This window comes from Coregonus lavaretus, assembly GCF_964263955.1.
Source record: "Coregonus lavaretus genome assembly, contig: HAP1_SCAFFOLD_404, whole genome shotgun sequence".
Lineage (NCBI taxonomy): Eukaryota > Metazoa > Chordata > Actinopteri > Salmoniformes > Salmonidae > Coregonus > Coregonus lavaretus.
The window spans coordinates 366,697-393,300 of NW_028160743.1; the positions used below are offsets into that span (position 1 = coordinate 366,697).

Here is a 26,604-nt window from a genome sequence, read left to right on the forward strand (position 1 = left end):
GTTCTGAGGGCAAAAGCGGGTGAAACTCAATATTAGGAAGGTGTTCCTAATGTTTTGTACACTCAGTGTATATGTTCTCTCCCATTAGCAACTGTAATGTCATTTCTAGGGTAAATGAGTTGAAATTAATTGACAGAGAACAGAACTACCGTAACGTTACTTTTGTACCTGTCGGTGGCGCAGGAGTAACACAGCCTTGGGAAGGAAGGAACGGCTGGCGAGAAGTTGACAATATCTGTCTTATCTCCATGTTTCTGGTTTGTAATGATCATTACTTTCAACAAATGTCAGACGTCATTTCATGTTTGTTTCGATTTGAATAATTAATGCTATAGGTTAGACTTTTATGAAAATGAACCAAGCGTCAACATCGCAACCACTATATTTTGCCTTACAATATTAATGGGACTAAAATGGATCACGTAATAGCTATATTCACCATTATTTTCAATCTCACTTTAATGGGAATGTGGTAGGATATCTTTCTCACCATTGTCAATGACTATTCATGCTTAGCCAATCAGGTGCTCCAGCTGTCCTTGTCATGTGCGCTCCTCGTGTCTTGATAGAATAAATGATTACATTCTCTTCACAAACGGAAAACTCATCAGGCTTATCACATTTCTGTGGCTTGACACAAGGTCATTAACCCCCAGATTCAGAAAGATATATATTTTAACCACTAACCTGTTGATAAAAGCTTATGTGAGAAGCTGATCCATCAAGTCAATTGATTAAGGCATAATTCTAATGATGTCATATATAAATTTTTTACATTCAGTCACATTTAGCTAACATTATAAAAGCAATATGAAATAGAGGAGACAATGGCCTGTGCTTAAACTTTTATTTTATTTTATTCCAGGTCATCAGTTAACATTGTGTTACTTTCAACCCACCCGTCTCTCCTGTTAACACCCGAGAGTAGCTAGCATGATACTTCAAACCTGTCATTTAGTCACTAGACGGGTTAAGAACATAATGTTTGGAACCTTAAACAACTAAACACCTCTGGGTCTGCTTTTCTTGATAACTGGGCGAAACAGGGTCGGACTGGGCTGTTTGTAGGAACGTGCTGACTACACTGCATTGTTCTAGCTTATGTGTTATCTGAGGAAATGGCAGTGTTACATACCGTGTTGTTTCCATAATGTGACATATATATATATTTAATTTGTTCTTTTTGTAATTTTACCCCCTTTTCTCCCCAGTTTCATGATATCCAATTGCGATCCAATTACGATCTTGTCTCATCGTTGCAATTCACCAACGGGCTCGGGAGAGGCGAAGGTCGAGTCATGCGTCCTCCGAAACATTACCCGCCAAGCCGCACTGCTTCTTGACACACTGCTCACTTAACCCGGAAGCCAGCTGCACCAATGTGTCGGAGGAAACACTGTTCAACTGACGACCGAAGTCAGCTTGCAGGTGCCCGGCCCACCACATGGAGTCGCTAGAGCGTGATGAGCCAAGTAAAGCCCCCCCGGTCAAACCCTCCCCTAACCCGGACGACGCTGGGCCAATCGTGCGCCGCCCAATGGGACTCCCGGGAGGCCGTGACCGCTGCCCCACTCGGGAGGCCTTAGACACTGCCCCACTCGGGAGGCCGTGACCGCTGCCCCACTCGGGAGGCCTTAGACACTGCCCCACTCGGGAGGCCGTGACCGCTGCCCCACTCGGGAGGCCGTGACCGCTGCGCCACTCGGGAGGCCGTGACCGCTCCCCCACTCGGGAGGCCGTGACCGCTCCCCCACTCGGGAGGCCGTGACCGCTGCCCCACTCGGGAGGCCGTGACCGCTGCCCCACTCGGGAGGCCGTGACCGCTGCCCCACTCGGGAGGCCGTGACCGCTGCCCCACTCGGGAGGCCGTGACCGCTGTCCCACTCGGGAGGCCGTGACCGCTCCCCCACTCGGGAGGCCTTAGACACTGCCCCACTCGGGAGGCCGTGACCGCTGCCCCACTCGGGAGGCCGTGACCGCTGCCCCACTCGGGAGGCCGTGACCGCTGTCCCACTCGGGAGGCCTTAGACACTGCCCCACTCGGGAGGCCGTGACCGCTGTCCCACTCGGGAGGCCGTGACCGCTCCCCCACTCGGGAGGCCGTGACCGCTGTCCCACTCGGGAGGCCGTGACCGCTCCCCCACTCGGGAGGCCTTAGACACTGCCCCACTCGGGAGGCCGTGACCGCTGCCCCACTCGGGAGGCCGTGACCGCTGCCCCACTCGGGAGGCCGTGACCGCTGTCCCACTCGGGAGGCCGTGACCGCTGCGCCACTCGGGAGGCCGTGACCGCTGCCCCACTCGGGAGGCCGTGACCGCTGCCCCACTCGGGAGGCCGTGACCGCTGCGCCACTCGGGAGGCCGTGACCTCTGCCCCACTCGGGAGGCCGTGACCGCTGCCCCACTCGGGAGGCCGTGACCGCTGTCCCACTCGGGAGGCCGTGACCGCTGCGCCACTCGGGAGGCCGTGATTTAATGTACCAGTTTATTACTCTTCCTGAGTTAAATACAGTAACTGTCTCATATACAGAACTGGTTATGTCGAAAATAGTTCACAACATAACAGAGGAAACACAATACAAGGTGTTCTACATAGTTCATAACGTAACACCAAGGTGCAGCGTGGTATGCGTACATCTTTATTAATATGAATAAACACTTGACAAAATAACGAAACGTGAAGCTCAAACAGTGGCTACAACACAACAAGCCAAACACAAGTCAAGATCCCACAACTAAGGTAGGCAACCAGGCTACCTAAGTATGATCCCCAATCAGAGACAACGAGCGACAGCTGCCTCTGATTGGGAATCACACCCGGCCAAACATAGAAATACACATACTAGAATCCAACATAGAAATATAATAACATAGATCTCAAACTGAACTCACACCCTGACCCAACCAACAAGAGTTTTCTAGGTCAGGGCGTGACAGTACCCCCCCCCTCCCCCCAAAGGTGCGTACTCCGGCCGCACCAACCTGATTCATTAGGGGAGGGTCCGGGTGGGCATTCAGCCTCGGAGGCGGCTCCGGCTCTGGGCGTGACGACCTCTCCCTCTCTGCCTCCCCGTTGCGCCCCTGGTCTGGTCTGGACCTCGGCGCGATGCTTGCCCTCTCCTTCCTCCCACGATACGCCAGGCCCTGTCTGGACCCTGGTGTGGGAGACCCCGAACCTGGAGAGGGGCTGACTTCTGGATCTGAAGTGGAGCCGCTGACCGGAGCTGGACTGGGCACCGGTGGAGCGGACTGCCCTGGCTCCGGAGTAGAACCGCTGACCGGAGCTGGACTGGGCACCGGTGGAGCAGACTGCCCTGGCTCCGGAGTAGAACCGCTGACCGGAGCTGGACTGGGCACCGGTGGAGCAGACTGCCCTGGCTCCGGAGTAGAACCGCTGACCGGAGCTGGACTGGGCACCGGTGGAGCAGACTGCCCTGGCTCCAGAGTAGAACCGCTGACCGGAGCTGGACTGGACCCCGGTGGAGCGGACTGCCCTGGCTCCGGAGTAGAACCGCTGACCGGAGCTGGACTAGGCACCGGTGGAGCAGACTGCCCTGGCTCCGGAGTAGAACCGCTGACCGGAGCTGGACTGGACCCCGGTGGAGCGGACTGCCCTGGCTCCGGAGTAGAACCGCTGACCGGAGCTGGACTGGACCCCGGTGGAGCGGACTGCCCTGGCTCCGGAGTAGAACCGCTGACCGGAGCTGGACTGGGCACCGGTGGAGCGGACTGCCCTGGCTCCGGAGTAGAACCGCTGACCGGAGCTGGACTGGACCCCGGTGGAGCGGACTGCCCTGGCTCCGGAGTAGAACCGCTGACCGGAGCTGGACTGGGCACCACTGGTTTGGTGCGAGGAGCAGGCACGGGCCGTACTGGACTGGAGACACACACCAATAGTTCTCTAGGTCAGGGCGTGACAATATCAGAACAGAGAAATACAAGATGGCGTATTAAATACACAGCGGTACAAATCACCTCAAGATAAACATATAATATTCAATATCAGTAAGTTAGACTAAATATTAACATTTCATATATTCGAGGGGGAAAACATTCAATCTGGATAATAACACAAAACAAATTATAAGGCTAGAGAAATGTATCGACAAATATTACAAAAACACGCAACACCCAAACATGACGGAAGATAAACGAGGAGAATCAATCCCCAAGAGGAAACGCGACTCCTCGACTGATACAGATGATTTATGCTTTTCACCACTGGGACTGGTAAGTGTGGAAAGCGACCTGTTGAAGAAGTCGATAAATGACAAACTGGGCATACTAGAGTTGGTTCATAACGTAACAGAGGAAACACAACACAAGGTGTTCTACATAGTTCATAACATAACAGAGGAAACACAACACAAGGTGTTCTACATAGTTCATAACATAACAGAGGAAACACAAGGTGTTCTACATAGTTCCCCAGATCTGTGCCTCGACACAATCCTGTCTCGGAGCTCTACGGATAATTCCTTCAACCTCATGGCTTGGTTTTTGCTCTGACATGCACTGTCAACTGTGGGACCTCATATAGACAGGTGTGTGCCTTTCCAAATCATGTCCAATCAATTGAATTTACCACAGGTGGACTCCAGTCAAGTTGTAGAAACATCTCAAGGATGATCAATGGAAACAGGATGCACCTGAGCTCAATTTCGAGTCTCATAGCAAACCTGTTTTCGCTTTGTCATTATGGGGTATTGTGTGTAGATTGATGAGGGAAAAAATAATTTAATCAATTTTAGAATAAGGCTGTAACGTAACAAAATGTGGAAAAAGTCAAAGGGTCTGAATACTTTTCCAATGTGTTGTATATCACCAGTAGTAGCCTACATTATCGTTAATTACCATCATTTATCATCTGCAATGTTTGTTTGGTTATGGTAATTTATTTTAATGCATTCATTATTATTACAGTTATTTACCGTTCTCATTGTCGGATTGGACATGTGTTTTGCAGAACTCACAACCTATGCTACACTTGTGACAAACACGTTTTGGTTTATTTAATTGCATTTATGAGTTTTGTCGATTTATTGATTGTCTTTTGTTTGAAATGCTCCTGTCACTGTTGGGTAAGGACGCGCACCTGATTACATATAATTAGAAGTAGGATTAGTCTACCTGGCCTGCGTGCAAATGTAGGCCTACAAATGTGCCTAGATGGGGATGTCTGATAGTATTTCTGATTGTCTTAACTCACCACCACTAATGAACTGCAGAGCTTGGGGATCTGATAGTATTTATGATGGTCTTAACACACCACCACTAATGAACTGCAGAGCTTGGGGATCTGATAGTATTTATGATGGTCTTAACTCACCACCACTAATGAACTGCAGAGCTTGGGGATCTGATAGTATTTATGATGGTCTTAACACACCACCACTAATGAACTGCAGAGCTTGGGGATCTGATAGTATTTATGATGGTCTTAACACACCACCACTAATAAACTGCAGAGCTTGGGGATCTGATAGTATTTATGATGGTCTTAACTCACCACCACTAATGAACTGCAGAGCTTGGGGATCTGATAGTATTTCTGATGGTCTTAACTCACCACCACTAATGAACTGCAGAGCTTGGGGATCTGATAGTATTTATGATGGTCTTAACACACCACCACTAATGAACTGCAGAGCTTGGGGATCTGATAGTATTTATGATGGTCTTAACTCACCACCACTAATGAACTGCAGAGCTTGGGGATCTGATAGTATTTATGATGGTCTTAACACACCACCACTAATGAACTGCAGAGCTTGGGGATCTGATAGTATTTATGATGGTCTTAACTCACCACCACTAATGAACTGCAGAGCTTGGGGATCTGATAGTATTTATGATGGTCTTAACTCACCACCACTAATGAACTGCAGAGCTTGGGGATCTGATAGTATTTATGATGGTCTTAACTCACCACCACTAATGAACTGTGGAGCTTCTCAAAGTAATGTTTCTTCACCTCAAACAGCAAGTAAACTAAGTCTGCTTTTAGAATCAATTGAAAATGACAATAGTTCCTCAAGGTATTTGAACAATATTTCCAGCTCGCTCCGTTTCAATAATCGCTCGGCATAGAGGGAAAAATGTAATGCTGTGATCCAGTGGAAACGTCATAAAATACCTGATTACTTCTTATCCCTTGCACAAATAGCCTACAGCTGTGTCTGTCCTGAGCTCACTGGCACGGGAAACTCTGAGGGCCCAGAATATTTTATACAATGTTTCAAGTTTGCTAGCGAGAGTTTCGGGCGACCCAGTTGATAGTTGATACATTTCAAGTTCGTTGCAGACAGGCGTAGCCAATGTGATTTATATGATTTTTTTTCTTCTTCTGGTTAGGCTATCTTGATCTCTGGCTCCCTCAAGTCATTTGTGTGTCTTAATTATTTAATCAAACAGCATGCTTAAAGCATCAGACAAGTTCATTACATATAGCCTAGAAAAGACTACTTTTGGTCGAACAAGATTATTTATTTTTTTGTCGGGGAAGCCCCAGTAGAAATGCAGGAAATGAGCTTTAGATGCCCCAAAACATTCTGAGGGAGGACCCCCAGTAGTAGCCTACATTATCGTTAATTACCATCATTTATCATCTGCAATGTTTGTTTGGTTATGGTAATTTATTTTAATGCATTCATTATTATTACAGTTATTTACCGTTCTCATTGTCGGATTGGACATGTGTTTTGCAGAACTCACAACCTATGCTACACTTGTGACAAACACGTTTTGGTTTATTTAATTGCAGAGCTTGGGGATCTGATAGTATTTATGATGGTCTTAACTCACCACCACTAATGAACTGCAGAGCTTGGGGATCTGATAGTATTTATGATGGTCTTAACACACCACCACTAATGAACTGCAGAGCTTGGGGATCTGATAGTATTTATGATGGTCTTAACTCACCACCACTAATGAACTGCAGAGCTTGGGGATCTGATAGTATTTATGATGGTCTTAACTCACCACCACTAATGAACTGCAGAGCTTGGGGATCTGATAGTATTTATGATGGTCTTAACTCACCACCACTAATGAACTGTGGAGCTTCTCAAAGTAATGTTTCTTCACCTCAAACAGCAAGTAAACTAAGTCTGCTTTTAGAATCAATTGAAAATGACAATAGTTCCTCAAGGTATTTGAACAATATTTCCAGCTCTCTCCGTTTCAATAATCGCTCGGCATAGAGGGAAAAATGTAATGCTGTGATCCAGTGGAAACGTCATAAAATACCTGATTACTTCTTATCCCTTGCACAAATAGCCTACAGCTGTGTCTGTCCTGAGCTCACTGGCACGGGAAACTCTGAGGGCCCAGAATATTTTATACAATGTTTCAAGTTTGCTAGCGAGAGTTTCGGGTGACCCAGTTGATAGTTGATACATTTCAAGTTCGTTGCAGACAGGCGTAGCCAATGTGATTTATATGATTTTTTTTCTTCTTCTGGTTAGGCTATCTTGATCTCTGGCTCCCTCAAGTCATTTGTGTGTCTTAATTATTTAATCAAACAGCATGCTTAAAGCATCAGACAAGTTCATTACATATAGCCTAGAAAAGACTACTTTTGGTCGAACAAGATTATTTATTTTTTTGTCGGGGAAACCCCAGTAGAAATGCAGGAAATGAGCTTTAGATGCCCCAAAACATTCTGAGGGAGGACCCCCAGACCTACTGCCAGGTTATGTCCCCCCCACTTCTAAAACCAAAGTTGCGCCCCTGTGGATAGATGTCAAAAGAGGTAACAGAAGACTGAAATGAAAAAACTGTCCCACTTTTTCTGAATTCACACTACAATAATGTAAAGAATGGAGCTAATTCGTCCTGTGACATTTTCACAAATATCACTTGATTTTTATGAAATGTATGTTTGAAGTGCTCAAAGAATTAGCCTACATTCGATGAGAACATTACTGTTTTTAACAGTCACCTTATCCGAGAGAGATTTACACAAACACAGCCCTTATTTTAAGTGTTTCTAAAATTCCCTATGGGAAAAATGATTGGAACCATTTCCCTGTTTAACAGCTAGGCTTTATGGGTATTATGACATCTCCACTGTGGGGCTCTATATGTAACTTTTTGGCCAACCCCACCAAATTCACATAGAAATCTGAGTTATAGATCTATCATTCTACTCGAAAGCAAGTCTAAGAAGCGGTGGACCTGTTCTATGTGTGCTATATCTATGCTTAATTTTACGTCATTTAGCAGACGCTCCTTACAGTTAGTGAGTGCATACGTTTTTCCAAACTGGCCCCCCGTGGGAATCGAACCCACAACCCTGCCCTTGCAAGCGCCATGCTCTACAAACTGAGCTACATGGGACCACTGCTTCCTGTTCTTAGGTTTTGTTTGAGAAACATTCACTTCCAGACAGCTGAAACAACAATATTTTGGGTTATGGAAAATATATTTCACAGCGGTTTAGATGGTACAATGATTATCTTTACTATACTTGCTTATTTTGTCAAATAAACTGAAATTAGACAAACGATTAGTTTTAGCACCCAGGAAATGGTGGCGCGATTTCTGCATAGCGCAACTTTAACCTATAACAACAACAAAACTTCCAAATCAAGGGGCATTTATCCTTGATTGAAATTACTGGGAAACGTACAGACTGTCCCTTTTAATGAACGAACAGTTTTAAACCGTTCAGGGACGGTGGGACGTTGAACGCAGCACTAGTCGAGGAAGCGACCTGCACACAGCTTCTCAGATCTACATGTAAACTTATGTTAACAGTTCAGTGGCTTTACCGCGTTGGTCAAGCGGCACAAGGACAACGGACTCAACAACAACAACAACAACATACAACGCTTATTTTGCAGCACATCGGGAATTTGTCCGTCCTTGAAGGAGGCTGTGGCTTGTCTTGTCGCTGGGCAGGGCTATGATACTCCAGAGGTGGATCGGTCCCACCCTCCTCTCTGCAGCAGCTGGCACCTTCCTCTCTGCAGCAGCTGGCACCCTCCTCTCTGCAGCAGCTGGCACCCTCCTCTCTGCAGCAGCTGGCCATAGTTCCACCATATCGAAGAAAGGGAGTCCGTTCACCCACAACCTGACCCACGTGTGTCTGTTTAGGAGTCCCAGCGACAGAGACGGCATGGCAGAAGAGGCAAAGAAACTAGCAGGCTACGCTGCGGTGGATAACCATGTTCAGGTAAGAGAACTGGCATTGTGTTGACAGTAAATTAAATATAGCTAACTGTGGTGGGGACCGTTTTTTTAAAGCAGATAGCTAAGTTAGCTATCATACTCAATTTGGGATGCCCTTTTAAATGTGGGGGCCATGCTGATGCTAAACAGCTAGTTGGCTGGCTAGTAGTGGCTAGGTCATCGACATTTAATAACGTACCACTAAAACGCTAGGAAGTAGCTAGGAAGTAGCCATAACGTGTACAACTCCAGTTAGCTAACGTTAGCTAGTTAGCGCAGCCATGTCCTTGTGCCAGCCAGGTAGACGGTAGGCTACACAGGTTCATTTATGTTGTCGCTATGTTGACCCCATATTCAACTTCAGCTCTCTTCTTATGTAGCTAGCAAGGCTAACATTTAGTTGCGGAGATCTTGTAGCTAAGCCTTGTGGCTGTGGGTGATTTTATAGTTAAGGTCGCTAAATCTATAATGAATAAACATGGATTTATCTGTAAGAATGTCTGGTAAACCTTGTTGCCATCATTCCTAACAGCGTTGAGAATAGAAAGTGAACATGACCAAAACAAAGCTGCACAACTATCATTCACTGACTTGCTAGCTAGATCCCTTCCTGTTTGGAAACACGAGGGCCATGCTCGGAAGTTGGTGGCAGAACAAGGGGGACTTCTAGAAAGACGGCAAGAAAAGCCTCTATTTACATGTTGCTTATGAGGCATTTCACAATACTTTTGGATTATAATTGGATTTTCAGGCTCGTATGAATGTCCTGCTTAATATAATGTGTCATCATCGCAAATCAACTGCATTATACTAAAAAAACACTTCAACCAGTAGAATGGGCCCCGTGTAGCTCAGTTGGTATAGCATGGCGCTTGCAACGCCAGGGTTGTGGGTTCGATTCCCACGGGGGGCCAGTGTGAAGTAGAGACAAAAATTATGCACTCACTCTGGATAAGAGCGTCTGCTAAATGACTGAAATGTAGAATGGCTCTTTGGTTAGCTTTTGCTACAACCAATATCAATGAGCGTTAGTATTCTAGCTAACAACGGCTGCATCCAACATTTTTATTTTGCAAAGATCACAACCAAATATAATCTTAGCGACTGTTAAAGCAATAATCAAAACACCATTGTAAGCGTATGAGAACCCCCAAAGGTTATTTTGTTTAGAAGTGATAAAAATGTAAATGGGGGCAGATGGTTTTCTTACTGCCGCAAAGAGTCGTGCGCGTCAGTGTGTGGTGTCCTGGAAAGGGGTCTGTCTGGCTAGAGGAAAGGGGTCTGTCTGGCTAGAGGAAAGGGGTCTGTCTGGCTAGAGGAAAGGGGTCTGTCTGGCTAGAGGAAAGGGGTCTGTCTGGCTAGAGGAAAGGGGTCTGTCTGGCTAGAGGAAAGGGGTCTGTCTGGCTAGAGGAAAGGGGTCTGTCTGGCTAGAGGAAAGGGGTCTGTCTGGCTAGAGGAAAGGGGTCTGTCTGGCTAGAGGAAAGGGGTCTGTCTGGCTAGAGGAAAGGGGTCTGTCTGGCTAGAGGAAAGGGGTCTGTCTGGCTAGAGGAAAGGGGTCTGTCTGGCTAGAGGAAAGGGGTCTGTCTGGCTAGAGGAAAGGGGTCTGTCTGGCTAGAGGAAAGGGGTCTGTCTGGCTAGAGGAGGCTAGAGGAAAGGGGTCTGTCTGGCTAGAGGAAAGGGGTCTGTCTGGCTAGAGGAAAGGGGTCTGTCTGGCTAGAGGAAAGGGGTCTGTCTGGCTAGAGGAAAGGGGTCTGTCTGGCTAGAGGAAAGGGGTCTGTCTGGCTAGAGGAGGCTAGAGGAAAGGGGTCTGTCTGGCTAGAGGAAAGGGGTCTGTCTGGCTAGAGGAAAGGGGTCTGTCTGGCTAGAGGAAAGGGGTCTGTCTGGCTAGAGGAGGCTAGAGGAAAGGGGTCTGTCTGGCTAGAGGAAAGGGGTCTATCTGGCTAGAGGAGGCTAGAGGAAAGGGGTCTGTCTGGCTAGCGGAAAGGGGTCTGTCTGGCTAGCGGAAAGGGGTCTGTCTGGCTAGAGGAAAGGGGTCTATCTGGCTAGAGGAAAGGGGTCTGTCTGGCTAGAGGAAAGGGGTCTGTCTGGCTAGAGGAAAGGGGTCTGTCTGGCTAGAGGAAAGGGGTCTGTCTGGCTAGAGGAAAGGGGTCTATCTGGCTAGAGGAAAGGGGTCTGTCTGGCTAGAGGAAAGGGGTCTGTCTGGCTAGAGGAAAGGGGTCTGTCTGGCTAGAGGAAAGGGGTCTATCTGGCTAGAGGAAAGGGGTCTGTCTGGCTAGAGGAAAGGGGTCTGTCTGGCTAGAGGAAAGGGGTCTGTCTGGCTAGAGGAAAGGGGTCTGTCTGGCTAGAGGAAAGGGGTCTGTCTGGCTAGAGGAAAGGGGTCTGTCTGGCTAGAGGAAAGGGGTCTGTCTGGCTAGAGGAAAGGGGTCTGTCTGGCTAGAGGAGGCTAGAGGAAAGGGGTCTGTCTGGCTAGAGGAAAGGGGTCTGTCTGGCTAGAGGAAAGGGGTCTGTCTGGCTAGCGGAAAGGGGTCTGTCTGGCTAGCGGAAAGGGGTCTGTCTGGCTAGCGGAAAGGGGTCTGTCTGGCTAGAGGAAAGGGGTCTGTCTGGCTAGAGGAAAGGGGTCTGTCTGGCTAGAGGAAAGGGGTCTGTCTGGCTAGAGGAAAGGGGTCTGTCTGGCTAGAGGAAAGGGGTCTGTCTGGCTAGAGGAAAGGGGTCTGTCTGGCTAGCGGAAAGGGGTCTATCTGGCTAGATATGTGAAGCGCAAGACCTTATAAACAACTTTGAACATATTTTTGTTTTTTTCAAGAGTCGCACTCAATTTCTGCTGATGCCAACTTCTAGAAGTCACAGTGGGGCAACGATATTTGGCTTTCCCGTGGCTCTGAACGCTCCGCTGGGGGTCATTACAACGAAAAATACCTTTGGTGGTAATGTTCTACACTCGGACTGTGACTTTATTTGTCTTGTGATCAGTTACAATGACATTACGCTCATTACTGTAAACACCAAACAGGAGAATGTAGAGTAGCTTGAATATCCAGAGAAACATATACTTCATTGCTTATCTACATTTCACAATTCGTTATTATTGATAGGAGGGGACTTTAACATTTTACTATAGATAATTCAACTGATAGATGGCCCCCGGGTAGGCTAACGAATCAGAATTTGGGTGTAATACTTTCTATGGAAAAGTTTGTTCTTACTGATATATGGAGAGAGGTTTCTGGCCGACAGATCATTCACTTGGAGTTACAAAACAGGTGCCAGAAGGTCCAGAATAGATTTTTGCCTTGTATAGAAATGTATTGATAGTATGTTACTACAAATATTTGTACTACTCCCCGGCACAGACCATAGGAGCATTGATGTCAAAATATTTACCCATGATACTAGCCTTGGAAGAGCATCCTACTGGAAGCTAAATAGCTCCTTATTACATAATGATACAGTTAAGTTTGAGGTTAAAGTGCCGCTCTCACACTTTTGGGAAAGGGCTTGTGAAGAAAAAATCTTATTGCAAGAACGGAGCTCTTTAAATTTGAAGTGGCCAAATACCTTAGAAAATCTGGTAGTAATCTTGCTGAGACCAGAAGAGCTGAGGAGGAAAAGGTGATCATTAAGATGAGGTCCCCAGCCAGCCTCTCGGGGGAGGAGAAGATGGAACGGATTGAGTTACAAAATAAACTGGATTATTTATATAGAGTTGAAGTCAGAAGTTTACACACACCTTAGCCAAATACATTTAAACTCAGTTTTTCACAATTCCTGACATTTTAATCCTAGTAAAAATTCCCTGTTTTAGGTCAGTTAGGATCACCACTTTATTTTAAGAATGTGAAATGTCAGAATAATAGTAGAGAGAATTATTTATTTCATATTTTATTTATTTCATCACATTCCCAGTGGGTCAGAAGTTTACATACACTCAATTAGTATTTGTTAGCATTGCCTTTAAATTGTTTAACTTGGGTCAAATGTTTCGGGTAGCCTTCCACAAGCTTCCCACAATAAGTTGGGTGAATTTTGGCCCATTCCTCCTGACAGAGCTGGTGTAACTGAGTCAGGTTTGTAGGCCTCCTTGCTCGCACACGCTTTTTCAGTACATTTTCTATAGGATTGAGGTCAGGGCTTTGTGATGGCCACTCCAATACCTTGACTTTGTTGTCCTTAAGCCATTTTGCCACAACTTTGGAAGTATGCTTGGGGACATTGTCCATTTGGAAGACCCATTTGCGACCAAGCTTTAACTTTCTGACTGATGTCTTGAGATGTTGCTTCAATATATCCACATAACTTTCCTTCCTGATGATGCCATCTATTTTGTGAAGTGCACCAGTCCCTCCTGCAGCAATGCACCCCCACAGCATGATGCTGCCACCCCCGTGCTTCACGGTTGGGATGGAGTTCTTTGGCTTACAAGCAGCCCCCTTTTTCCTCCAAACATAACGATGGTCATAATGGCCAAACAGTTCTATTTTTGTTTCATCAGACCAGAAGGACATTTCTCCAAAAAGTACGATCTTTGTCCCCTTGTGCAGTTGCAAACCGTAGTCTGGCTTTTTTATGGCGGTTTTGGAGCAGTGGCTTCTTCCTTACTGAGCGACTTTTCAGGTTATGTCGATATAGGACTCCTTTTACTGTGTATATAGATACTTTGTACCTGTTTCCTCCAGCATCTTCACAAGGTCCTTTGCTGATGTTCTGGGATTGATTTGCACTTTTCGCACCAAAGTACGTTCATCTCTAGGAGACAGAACGCGTCTCCTTCCTGAGCGGTATGACGGCTGCGTGGTCCCATGGTGTTTATACTTGTGTACTATTGTTTGTACAGATGAACGTGGTACCTTCAGGCGTTTGGAAATTGCTCCCAAGGATGAACCAGACTTGTGGAGGTCTACACATTTTTTTTCCTGAGGTCTTGGCTGATTTCTTTTGATTTTCCCATGATGTCAAGCAAAGAGGCACTGAGTTTGAAGGTAGGCCTTGAAATACATCCACAGGTACACCTCCAATTGACTCAAATGATGTCAATTAGCCTATCAGAAGCTTCTAAAGCCATGACATCATTTTCTGGAATTTTCCAAGCTGTTTAAAGGCACAGTCAACTTAGTGTATGTAAACTTCTGACCCAATGGAATTGTGATACAGTGAATTATAAGTGAAATAATCTGTCTGTAAACAGTTGTTGGAAACTGGTGGTTGAAAAACGAGTTTTAATGACTCTAACCTTAGTGTATGTAAACTTCCGACTTCAACTGTAAAAAGTTTGGACACGTAGCAAGTGTTTGTCAAAGGAATAAATCTGTATTAGTTGAAGAGTCAGATGAAGCATGTTGCTGTATAAACTGTGTGTGTAGAAGCGGTTCCTCCTTTTGGGCTGTTGACCCACTAAATCAGAATTTCGCTCTTTGTCACTCGGACCGGTTCCACTTTACCCAAATCGTCCTTCACCATCTTCCAGACTGCAAACGGGTCGACCTAAAAAACATCCTTGCACGTGAATCCCACTCCAACCATAACATGCTGTTCATTTCCAACTTTGGCCCTTTTGTGAATCCTCATCCATTCATTCTCTCCAACTGTACTCGCGCCAACAGAATCGCACAATGCTTCCAAACTCTCCTTGTCCCCGTCGGCCATTAAACTAGAGCCGCTTCTTTTGCTCGCCGTCATCCTGGGCAGTTTTTCAGTCTTCTCGCTGTATCAGTGTGGATAAAGCTACATTGTGGAGTACAGTGCAATATCCCCTCCCTGTATTGAGGTACGTTTTCTGACACATATCTCGCACCGGCTCCATATTGTCTTAATGTAACCATGATTGTGTTCCGAGCTCAGTGTAAACAAGCGTAACGGTGGGGTCGGTATCTTCCGGCAATATGATCATGTGATATGGAGGCAAAATCAACGCACACCTGTTTAGGAGAGGTGCTGGCTAACAGAGTAGAACACCTGTTTAGGAGAGGTGCTGGCTAACAGAGGAGAACACCTGGTTAGGAGAGGTGCTGGCTAGCAGAGTAGAACACCTGTTTAGGAGAGGTGCTGGCTAACAGAGTAGAACACCTGGTTAGGAGAGGTGCTGGCTAGCAGAGTAGAACACCTGGTTAGGAGAGGTGCTGGCTAGCAGAGTAGAACACCTGTTTAGGAGAGGTGCTGGCTAACAGAGTAGAACACCTGTTTAGGAGAGGTGCTGGCTAGCAGAGTAGAACACCTGTTTAGGAGAGGTGCTGGCTAGCAGAGTAGAACACCTGTTTAGGAGAGGTGCTGGCTAGCGGAGTAGAGCACCTGTTTAGGAGAGGTGCTGGCTAGCAGAGTAGAACACCTGTTTAGGAGAGGTGCTGGCTAGCAGAGTAGAACACCTGTTTAGGAGAGGTGCTGGCTAGCAGAGTAGAACACCTGTTTAGGAGAGGTGCTGGCTAACAGAGTAGAACACCTGTTTAGGAGAGGTGCTGGCTAACAGAGGAGAACACCTGTTTAGGAGAGGTGCTGTCTAGCAGAGTAGAACACCTGTTTAGGAGAGGTGCTGGCTAGCAGAGTAGAACACCTGTTTAGGAGAGGTGCTGGCTAACAGAGGAGAACACCTGTTTAGGAGAGGTGCTGGCTAACAGAGGAGAACACCTGTTTAGGAGAGGTGCTGTCTAGCAGAGTAGAACACCTGTTTAGGAGAGGTGCTGGCTAGCAGAGTAGAACACCTGTTTAGGAGAGGTGCTGGCTAGCAGAGTAGAACACCTGAAAAAAGAAAAGGAGAGTCTCACTCTCGGAGCTCCGATGCAAAACCTAATAACCAACGTTGGGACAGACAAGCGCTCTTCACCAGGGTGTCCTATGATCACGTGAACTGGCTGTTACTTGTATTTCCTCCTTCCTCCCATCACAGAACAACCAGGTAGTTGGAGTGGGCAGTGGATCCACCATCGTGTATGCTGTAGACCGACTAGGTGAGGATACACACTACTAGCCTACCGGTTGATTTATAGGTAGTACTTTATTCATCCACAAAGGGCTGATCGATGAACCTTTCCAAATACACCGTCCTCTCTCGTGATTATGACTTGAAACTGTGCTCTAACTGTGTGTTCCAGCGGAGAGAGTTCGTCAGGAGAAGCTCAACATAGTGTGTGTCCCCACCTCCTTCCAGGTGAGTGTGTATCCCCACCTCCTTCCAGGTGAGTGTGTATCCCGTATTCTACAGAGATGACTCTAATCTGACAGATGGGACTAAACATGAACACTCAATGTCTTACTCTCCTCCAGGCTCGTCAGTTGATTCTGCAGCGTGGTCTGACCCTGTCTGATCTGGATAGAAACCCAGAGGTACTGTAGTCTTAATGTTGGTTAGCAGCGTTTAGCACTTTGATCTATTTAAAATTGAATTATATGTTACATGTCCTCCAAAGTTTGACACGTTCTTTAGGAAATGTCGAGTTAGTATGTGTTTAGAAGTTTGTCCTGTATAATGTGTTATTGTCAGCAGTATTCTGTTTGACCTCTGGTGACCTCTTAACCCCTCCCAGCTGGACGTGGCCATTGACGGGGCAGACGAGGTGGATGCAGCTCTCACACTCATCAAAGGAGGAGGGTAAGAAGCTTCTGTCTGTCTAGACTAGCCTGTTCCCATCCATGCTACCAGGCTCTAGACTAGCCTGTTCCCATCCATGCTACCAGGCTCCATGACTACAGTCATGTTCTAGCCTGTTCCCATCCAGGCTCCATGACTACAGTCATGTTCTAGACTAGCCTGTCCCCATCCATGCTACCAGGCTCTAGACTAGCTTGTTCCCATCTATGCTACCAGGCTCCCTGACTACAGTCATGTTCTAGACTAGCTTGTTCCCATCCATGCTACCAGGCTCCCTGACTACAGTCATGTTCTAGACTAGCCTGTTCCCATCCATGCTACCATGGGGCGGCAGGTGGCTTAGTGGGTAAGAGCGTTGTGCCAGTAACCGAAAGGTCGCTGGTTCTAATCCCCAAGCCGACTAGGTGAAAAATCTGTCGATGTGCCCTTGAGCAAGGCACTTAACCCTAATTGCTCCTGTAAGTCGCTCTGGATAAGAGCGTCTGCTAAATGACAAAAATGTAAAATGTAAATGTCTACCAGGCTCCCTGACTACAGTCATGTTCTAGACTAGCCTGTTCCCATCCATGCTGCCAGGCTCTAGACTAGCCTGTTCCCATCCATGCTGCCAGGCTCCCTGACTACAGTCATGTTCTAGCCTGTTCCCATCCAGGCTCCATGACTACAGTCATGTTCTAGACTAGCCTGTTCCCATCCATGCTGCCAGGCTCCCTGACTACAGTCATGTTCTAGCCTGTTCCCATCCAGGCTCCATGACTACAGTCATGTTCTAGCCTGTTCCCATCCAGGCTCCCTGACTACAGTCATGTTCTAGACTAGCCTGTCCCCATCCATGCTACCAGGCTCTAGACTAGCCTGTTCCCATCCATGCTGCCAGGCTCCCTGACTACAGTCATGTTCTAGCCTGTTCCCATCCAGGCTCCCTGACTACAGTCATGTTCTAGACTAGCCTGTCCCCATCCATGCTACCAGGCTCTAGACTAGCCTGTTCCCATCCATGCTACCAGGCTCTAGACTAGCCTGTTCCCATCCATGCTGCCAGTCTCCATACATCACCATCTCATCAGTTATCTTTGTCTCTGTCTGCCCCCCCTCTCCTCTCTCTGCTAGAGGCTGTCTGACTCAGGAGAAGATCGTAGCCGGCTGCGCCAAACACTTCATCGTCATCGCTGACTTTAGGTGTGTTCTCCTGTAATTGCATAGTGCCTTGAAATGGTAAGGTCTTTGATTGGCTAAAGTATCATAGAGGTTAAAAATACAAAGAAACCTCAGAGGATTCCACTGCAGGCCTGGAAACCCTTCTTACAATGAAGTGCTTGAAAATGCCCTTGAATTTGACTTGACAATGTCTGTTTGAACCCTGTGTAGGCTACTTGCTCAGCCCACAAATGGAAGAGAAAATCACCTGCTATTGAAATTATGCACGCATCATCTGCTTTCCCGTCAAATTTTGACCCGGTGTTCTCCTGGAAAATGTACCTGAATGTTGAGCCCTGTACACTTGGTGTGTCCCCACCTCAGGAAGGACTCCTCGGCCCTGGGCCAGCAGTGGAAGAAGGGTGTTCCTATCGAAGTCATCCCCATGGCCTACATCCCCGTCTCCAGGGCGATAGCCAAGCGGTTCGGAGGGGAGGCAGTGCTCCGCATGGCCATCAGTAAAGCTGTGAGTCAATGGGAGAACTAACTCTATACAGTGCCTTCGGAAAGTATTCAGACCCCTTGACTTTTTTCCACATTTTGTTACGTTACAGCCTTATTCTAAAATTGATTAAATATACTTTTTTCCTCAGTCTGCACACAATACACCATAATGACAAAGCAAAAACAGGTTTGCTATGAGACTTGAAATTGAGCTCAGGTGCATCCTGTTTCCATTGATCATCCTTGAGATGTTTCTACAACTTGATTGGAGTCCACCTGTGGTAAATTCAATTGATTGGACATGATTTGGAAAGGCACACACCTGTCTATGTAAGGTCCCACAGTTCATAGTGCATGTCAGAGTAAAAACCAAGCTATGAGGTCGAAGGAATTGTCCGTAGAGCTCCGAGACAGGATTGTGTCGAGGCACAGATCTGGGGAAGGGTACCAAAACATTTCTGCAGCATTGAAGGTCCCCAAGAACACAGTGGCCTCCATCATTCTTAAATGGAAGAAGTTTGGAACCACCAAGACTCTTCCTAGAGCTGGCCTCCCGGCCAAACTGAGCAATCGGGGGAGAAGGGCCTTGGTCAGGGAGGTGACCAAGAACCAGATGGTCGCTCTGACAGCGCTCCAGAGTTCCTCTATGGAGATGGGAGAAGCTTCCAGAAAGACAATCATCTCTACAGCACTCGACCAATCAGGCCTTTATGGTGGAGTAGCCAGAGGGAAGCCACTCCTCAGTAAAAGGCACATGACAGCCCGCTTGGAGTTTGCCAAAAGACACCTAAAGAAACAAGATTCTCTGGTCTGATGAAACCAAGATTGAACTCTTTGGCCTGAATGCCAAGTGTCACGTCTGGAGGAAACCTGGCACCATCCCTACGGGGAAGCATGGTGGTGGCAGCATCATGCTCTGGGGATGTTTTTCAGCGGCAGGGACTGGGAGACTAGTCAGGATCGAGGCAAAGATGAACGGAGCAAAGTACAGAGAGATCCTTGATGAAAACCTGCTCAGGACCTCAGACTGGGGCGAAGGTTCACCTTCCAACAGGACAAAGACCCTAAGCACACAGCCAAGACAACGCAGGAGTGGCTTCGGGACAAGTCTCTGAATGTCCTTGAGTGGCCCAGCCAGAGCCCGGACTTGAACCTGATCTAACATCTCTGGAGAGACCTGAAAATAGCTGTGCAGCGACGCTCCCCATCCAACCTGACAGAGCTTGAGAGGATCTGCAGAGAAGAATGGGAGAAACTCCCCAAATACAGGTGTGCCAAGCTTGTAGCATCATACCCAAGAAGACTCCAGGCTTTTAATCGCTGCCAAAGGTGCTTCAACAAAGTACTGAGTAAAATGGTCTGAATACTTATGTAAATGTGATATTTCAGTCAAAAAAATCTAAAAACCTGTTTTTGCTTTGTCATTATGGGGTATTGTGTGTGTGTGTGTGTGTGTGTGTGTGTGTGTATTAATGAGGGGGGAAAACAGGCTATAATGTAACAATATGGAAAAAGTCAAGGGGTCTGAATACTTTGAGTGTACTGCATGTATAACTCTTCCTGTAGTAAATGTCATGCTTTATGTACTCTACACTGTTAAAGCCTGTTAATGATAATAATCTGCTAATACCTGTTAATTTACACTTTTATATTCTCTATAATACACAACAAATGAGCTGAATGAACCACTGCAATAACAAGGAGGTTGAATTAGTGACTTATACTGTACGTGAGAGGAAAGCATTCTCATTGGTCATTTATTATATACGAGTGAGATATCCAGTATTCTGATTGTTACTCAGGGTCCGGTGGTAACAGACAACAGTAACTTCCTTCTGGACTGGAAGTTTGAACACGCTCACAACTGGAAGGAGGTTAATACAGCTATAAAGATGATACCAGGTACACACACACACACACACACACACACACACACACACACACACACACACACAGCTGGTGTTCCTCTTTCTACAGTGACTATTGTTCTGGGACATGAATGTTAGTCTGTCTCTCTCCCTCCTACCTCGCCTCTCTCTCCCTCCCTCCTACCTCGCCTCTCTCTCCCTACCTCGCCTCTCTCTCTCTCCCCCCTACCTCGCCTCTCTCTCTCCCCCCTACCTCGCCTCTCTCTCTCTCTCTCTCCCCCCTACCTCGCCCCTCTCTCTCCCTCCCCCCTACCTCGTCCCTCTCTCTCTCCCCCCTACCTCGCCTCTCTCTCTCTCCCTACCTCGCCTCTCTCTCTCTCCCCCCTACCTCGCCTCTCTCTCTCCCCCCTACCTCGCCTCTCTCTCTCTCTCTCTCCCCCCTACCTCGCCTCTCTCTCTCTCTCTCTCCCCCCTACCTCGCCCCTCTCTCTCCCTCCCTCCTACCTCGTCCCTCTCTCTCTCCCCCCTACCTCGCCTCTCTCTCTCCCCCCTACCTCGCCTCTCTCTCTCCCCCCTACCTCGCCTCTCTCCCTCCCTCCTACCTCGCCTCTCTCTCCCTCCCTCCTACCTCGCCTCTCTCTCTCCCCCCTACCTCGCCTCTCTCTCTCCTACCTCGCCTCTCTCTCCCTCCCCCCTACCTCGCCTCTCTCTCCCTCCCTCCTACCTCGCCTCTCTCTCCCTACCTCTCCTCTCTCTCTCCCCCCTACCTCGTCTCTCTCTCTCCCCCCTACCTCGCCTCTCTCTCTCCCCCCTACCTCGCCTCTCTCTCTCTCTCTCTCCCCCCTACCTCGCCCCTCTCTCTCCCTCCCTCCTACCTCGCCCCTCTCTCTCTCCCCCCTACCTCGCCTCTCTCCCTGCCTCCTACCTCGCCTCTCTCTCTCCCCCCTACCTCGCCTCTCTCTCTCCCCCCTACCTCGCCTCTCTCTCTCCCCCCTACCTCGCCTCTCTCTCTCCCCCCTACCTCGCCTCTCTCTCTCCCCCCTACCTCGCCTCTCTCTCCCTCCCTCCTACCTCGCCTCTCTCTCTCCCCCCTACCTCGCCTCTCTCTCTCCTACCTCGCCTCTCTCTCCCTCCCCCCTACCTCGCCTCTCTCTCTCCCCCCTACCTCGCCCCTCTCTCTCCCTCCCTCCTACCTCGTCCCTCTCTCTCTCCCCCCTACCTCGCCTCTCTCCCTGCCTCCTACCTCGCCTCTCTCTCTCCCCCCTACCTCGCCTCTCTCTCTCCCCCCTACCTCGCCTCTCTCTCCCTCCCCCCTACCTCGCCTCTCTCTCCCTCCCTCCTACCTCGCCTCTCTCTCCCTACCTCGCCTCTCTCTCTCTCCCCCCTACCTCGCCTCTCTCTCTCCCCCCTACCTCGCCTCTCTCTCTCTCTCTCTCCCCCCTACCTCGCCCCTCTCTCTCCCTCCCTCCTACCTCGTCCCTCTCTCTCTCCCCCCTACCTCGCCTCTCTCCCTGCCTCCTACCTCGCCTCTCTCTCTCCCCCCTACCTCGCCTCTCTCTCTCCCCCCTACCTCGCCTCTCTCTCCCCCCTACCTCGCCTCTCTCTCTCCCCCCTACCTCGCCTCTCTCTCCCTGCCTCCTACCTCGTCCCTCTCTCTCTCCCCCCTACCTCGCCTCTCTCTCTCCCCCCTACCTCGCCTCTCTCTCCCCCCTACCTCGTCCCTCTCTCTCTCCCCCCTACCTCGCCTCTCTCTCTCCCCCCCTACCTCGCCTCTCTCTCTCCCTCCCTCCTACCTCGCCTCTCTCTCTCCCCCCCACCTCGCCTCTCTCTCTCCCCCCCTACCTCGCCTCTCCCTCCATCCTACCTCGCCTCTCTCTCTCCCTGCCTCCTACCTAATCTCTCTCCCTCCCTTCCTCTAGGTGTGGTAGAGACAGGTCTGTTTGTGGGGATGACAGAGCGGGTGTACTTTGGGATGGAGGATGGTAGTGTTCGTATCAGAGACCCCCCAGTCAACTGACCAGAGCCCTTCTCCAGCACCACCTGGAACCAACCACCATCAACCATCTCATCTCAACCACAAGTGCCCTAATATTCTATCTCTGCCTGATCTGACGGACTCCGACTGTGATTGGTGTAAAAATAGTCACCTGTAGTTTTGCCTCACACAGACACAACGTCACCTCAACGTCTGTCTCTCATCATGGCATGTACAGACTCTAAGTCCCAAATGGCACTCCCTTTGACCAAGGCAGATAGACCCATGGGGCTCCCAAATGGCACTCCCTTTGACCAAGGCAGATAGACCCATGGGGCTCCCAAATGGCACTCCCTTTGACCAAGGCAGATAGACCCATGGGGCTCCCAAATGGCACTCCCTTTGACCAAGGCAGATAGACCCATGGGGCTCCCAAATGGCACTCCCTTTGACCAAGGCAGATAGACCCATGGGGCTCCCAAATGGCACTCCCTTTGACCAAGGCAGATAGACCCATGGGGCTCCCAAATGGCACTCCCTTTGACCAAGGCAGATAGCCCCATGGGGCTCCCAAATGGCACTCCCTTTGACCAAGGCAGATAGACCCATGGGGCTCCCAAATGGCACTCCCTTTGTCCAAGGCAGATAGACCCATGGGGCTCCCAAATGGCACTCCCTTTGACCAAGGCAGATAGACCCATGGGGCTCCCAAATGGCACTCCCTTTGACCAAGGCAGATAGACCCATGGGGCTCCCAAATGGCACTCCCTTTGACCAAGGCAGATAGACCCATGGGGCTCCCAAATGGCACTCCCTTTGACCAAGGCAGATAGACCCATGGGGCTCCCAAATGGCACTCCCTTTGACCAAGGCAGATAGCCCCATGGGGCTCCCAAATGGCACTCCCTTTGACCAAGGCAGATAGACCCATGGGGCTCCCAAATGGCACTCCCTTTGACCAAGGCAGATAGACCCATGGGGCTCCCAAATGGCACTCCCTTTGACCAAGGCAGATAGACCCATGGGGCTCCCAAATGGCACTCCCTTTGACCAAGGCAGATAGACCCATGGGGCTCTGGTCAAAGGGAGTGTAGTATGTAGGGATTAGGGTGCCATTTGGGACTGTCTTAAAGAATGTCACTGTCATAAACATCCAACCTGCATTGACTCACTGTGGCCGTAGCTAGACCTGCATTGACTCACTGTGGCTGTAGCTAAACCTGTATTGACTCACTGTGGCCGTAGCTAAACCTGCATTGACTCACTGTGGCTGTAGCTAAACCTGCATTGACTCACTGTGGCCGTAGCTAGACCTGCATTGACTCACTGTGGCTGTAGCTAAAACTGCATTGACTCACTGTGGCCGTAGCTAGACCTGCATTGACTCACTGTGGCCGTAGCTAGACCTGCATTGACTCACTGTGGCTGTAGCTAAAACTGCATTGACTCACTGTGGCCGTAGCTAGACCTGCATTGACTCACTGTGGCCGTAGCTAGACCTGCATTGACTCACTGTGGCTGTAGCTAAAACTGCATTGACTCACTGTGGCCGTGGCTAAAACTGCATTGACTCACTGTGGCCGTGGCTAAAACTGTATTGACTCACTGTGGCCGTAGCTAAAACTGCATTGACTCACTGTGGCCGTAGCTAAAACTGCATTGACTCACTGTGGCCGTAGCTAGACCTGCATTGACTCACTGTGGCTGTAGCTAAAACTGCATTGACTCACTGTGGCCGTAGCTAGACCTGCATTGACTCACTGTGGCTGTAGCTAAAACTGCATTGACTCACTGTGGCCGTAGCTAGACCTGCATTGACTCACTGTGGCCGTAGCTAGACCTGCATTGACTCACTGTGGCTGTAGCTAAAACTGCATTGACTCACTGTGGCCGTGGCTAAAACTGCATTGACTCACTGTGGCCGTGGCTAAAACTGTATTGACTCACTGTGGCCGTAGCTAAAACTGCATTGACTCACTGTGGCCGTAGCTAAAACTGCATTGACTCACTGTGGCCGTAGCTAGACCTGCATTGACTCACTGTGGCTGTAGCTAAAACTGCATTGACTCACTGTGGCCGTAGCTAAAACTGCATTGACTCACTGTGGCCGTAGCTAGACCTGCATTGACTCACTGTGGCCGTAGCTAAAACTGCATTGACTCACTGTGGCTGTAGCTAGACCTGCATTGACTCACTGTGGCCGTAGCTAAAACTGCATTGACTCACTGTGGCCATAGCTAAAACTGCATTGACTCACTGTGGCTGTAGCTAAACCTGCATTGACTCACTGTGGCCGTAGTAGCTAACAGGGTGTAGTAACATCAGTCAGTGGTGTGTTTTCTGTTCTCTTTAGATAAACAGAGAGCTCTGGTGGAGATGAACAAACCAGTCTGGTAGCAGCGGTACAGTCCAAAGACTAAACTTCCTGAATGGTACCCTATCCCCTTTATAGCGCAATAGTTTTGACCCTATGGGGCACACTGACACCAATGGGCCCTTGTCAAACGTAGTGCACTAAAATAGGGATTATGGTGCCATTTTGACCACTAGCCTGAACATCTGCTCTGTTTCTACTGAGAACTGTCTAACTGGTGTTGTCTGTGTCCCAGATCTGTCTCTAGTTGTCTGTGTCCCAGATCTGTCTCTAGTTGTCTGTCCCAGATCTGTCTCTAGTTGCCTGGTCCCAGATCTGTCTGGATGGCCCAAACAGACTTTCTCTCAGGCTGTGTCTCTGTTTGTCTAGTTGTTGCACATCGTTTCCGTTCATTGCTCAAGCCGGCCTTGTGGCATTCTCTTACCTAATACCAAAGTTGCAGGGTCTGGATTCACAAAACATTTCTTAAGGTTTTCAAAATCCAGACTCAATGCATGGCTCACCTAGTCTCAACCTGCTTCCAAACAGCAGTACAGGGGAAGGGGGGGGGTAATGCACCAAATGTAACTATTGAACGGCCATGCATGTCCCCATCTGTAGCCTATTGGCTGTCTTGACTGAGTCTGCTTCTGGCACCAATAACATCCCTTCTCCTTCTATAGCAGCTCCTTTATTGGTCACTTAGCAGGATGTTACAGTTTAGCACCAGCTCTATGTCTAACTATCTATACCTTTCAGTGCCAATACGACTGTGATGACAATTTGTAAGTCGCTCTGGATAAGAGCGTCTGCTAAATGACGAAAATGTAAAATGATGAGTTGGCTGTCTTCCAGCTGTTCGGTACTGGGGTTGTATTACAGATTAAACCAACATCAACAATGAAACTGTTTCATTACTGTTTCACTACTACATTTTCTAGAATGTCATGGAGATTATTTCACATTTGCTTACCCCAGTTTTTTGGTAAAAATATTTTGACCATTATCAGGAATCAAGTTTAAAATTTTATTAGTAATGTACGAGAAATGCTTCCTTCTGGACAAAAACAATCAGAACTAACACAACAATCAGAACTAACACAACATAAGAATATGAACATAAAGTAAATGACTCAGCAGAATAGAAGAAACATTATAGCGTCAGTATAATACAGGATAATAATAATACAGGATAATAATAATACAGTATAATACAGGATAATAATAATACAGTATAATACAGGATAATAATAATACAGTATAATACAGGATAATAATAATACAGTATAATACAGGATAATAATAATACAGTATAATACAGGATAATAATAATACAGGATAATAATAATACAGGATAACACAGGATAATAATAATACAGGATAACACAGGATAATAATAATACAGGATAATAATAATACAGGATAATAATAATACAGTATAATACAGGATAATAATAATAATACAGGATAATAATACAGTATAATACAGGATAATAATACAGTATAATACAGGATAATAAAACAGTATAATACAGGATAATAATAATACAGGATAATACAGGATAATAATAATACAGGATAATACAGGATAATAATAATACAGGATAATAATAATAATACAGGATAATACAGGATAATAATAATAATACAGGATAATACAGGATAATAATAATAATAATACAGGATAATACAGGATAATAATAATAATAATACAGGATAATACAGGATAATAATAATACAGGATAATACAGGATAATAATAATACAGGATAATACAGGATAATAATAATACAGGATAATACAGGATAATAATAATACAGGATAATACAGGATAATAATAATACAGGATAATACAGGATAATAATAATACAGTATAATACAGGATAATAATAATAATACAGTATAATACAGGATAATAATAATAATACAGTATAATACAGGATAATACAGGATAATAATACAGGATAATACAGGATAATAATACAGGATAATACAGGATAATAATAATACAGGATA

At 47.5% G+C, this 26,604-nt stretch overlaps 1 protein-coding gene across 1 annotated transcript; it reads left to right on the top strand.

The window, feature by feature from the left end:
• Positions 1 to 8,697: 8,697 nt before the first annotated feature.
• Positions 8,698 to 25,495, top strand: LOC311121498 (ribose-5-phosphate isomerase-like). The gene is made up of 9 exons (XM_084195980.1): positions 8,698 to 9,180; positions 16,051 to 16,111; positions 16,256 to 16,311; positions 16,428 to 16,487; positions 16,688 to 16,752; positions 17,863 to 17,931; positions 18,274 to 18,415; positions 20,196 to 20,295; positions 22,181 to 25,495. The coding sequence occupies exons 1-9, from the start codon at positions 8,911 to 8,913 to the stop codon at positions 22,276 to 22,278; spliced, it is 921 nt and encodes a 306-aa protein (XP_084052106.1). The 5' UTR covers positions 8,698 to 8,910; the 3' UTR covers positions 22,279 to 25,495.
• The last annotated feature ends 1,109 nt before the right edge of the window (positions 25,496 to 26,604 follow it).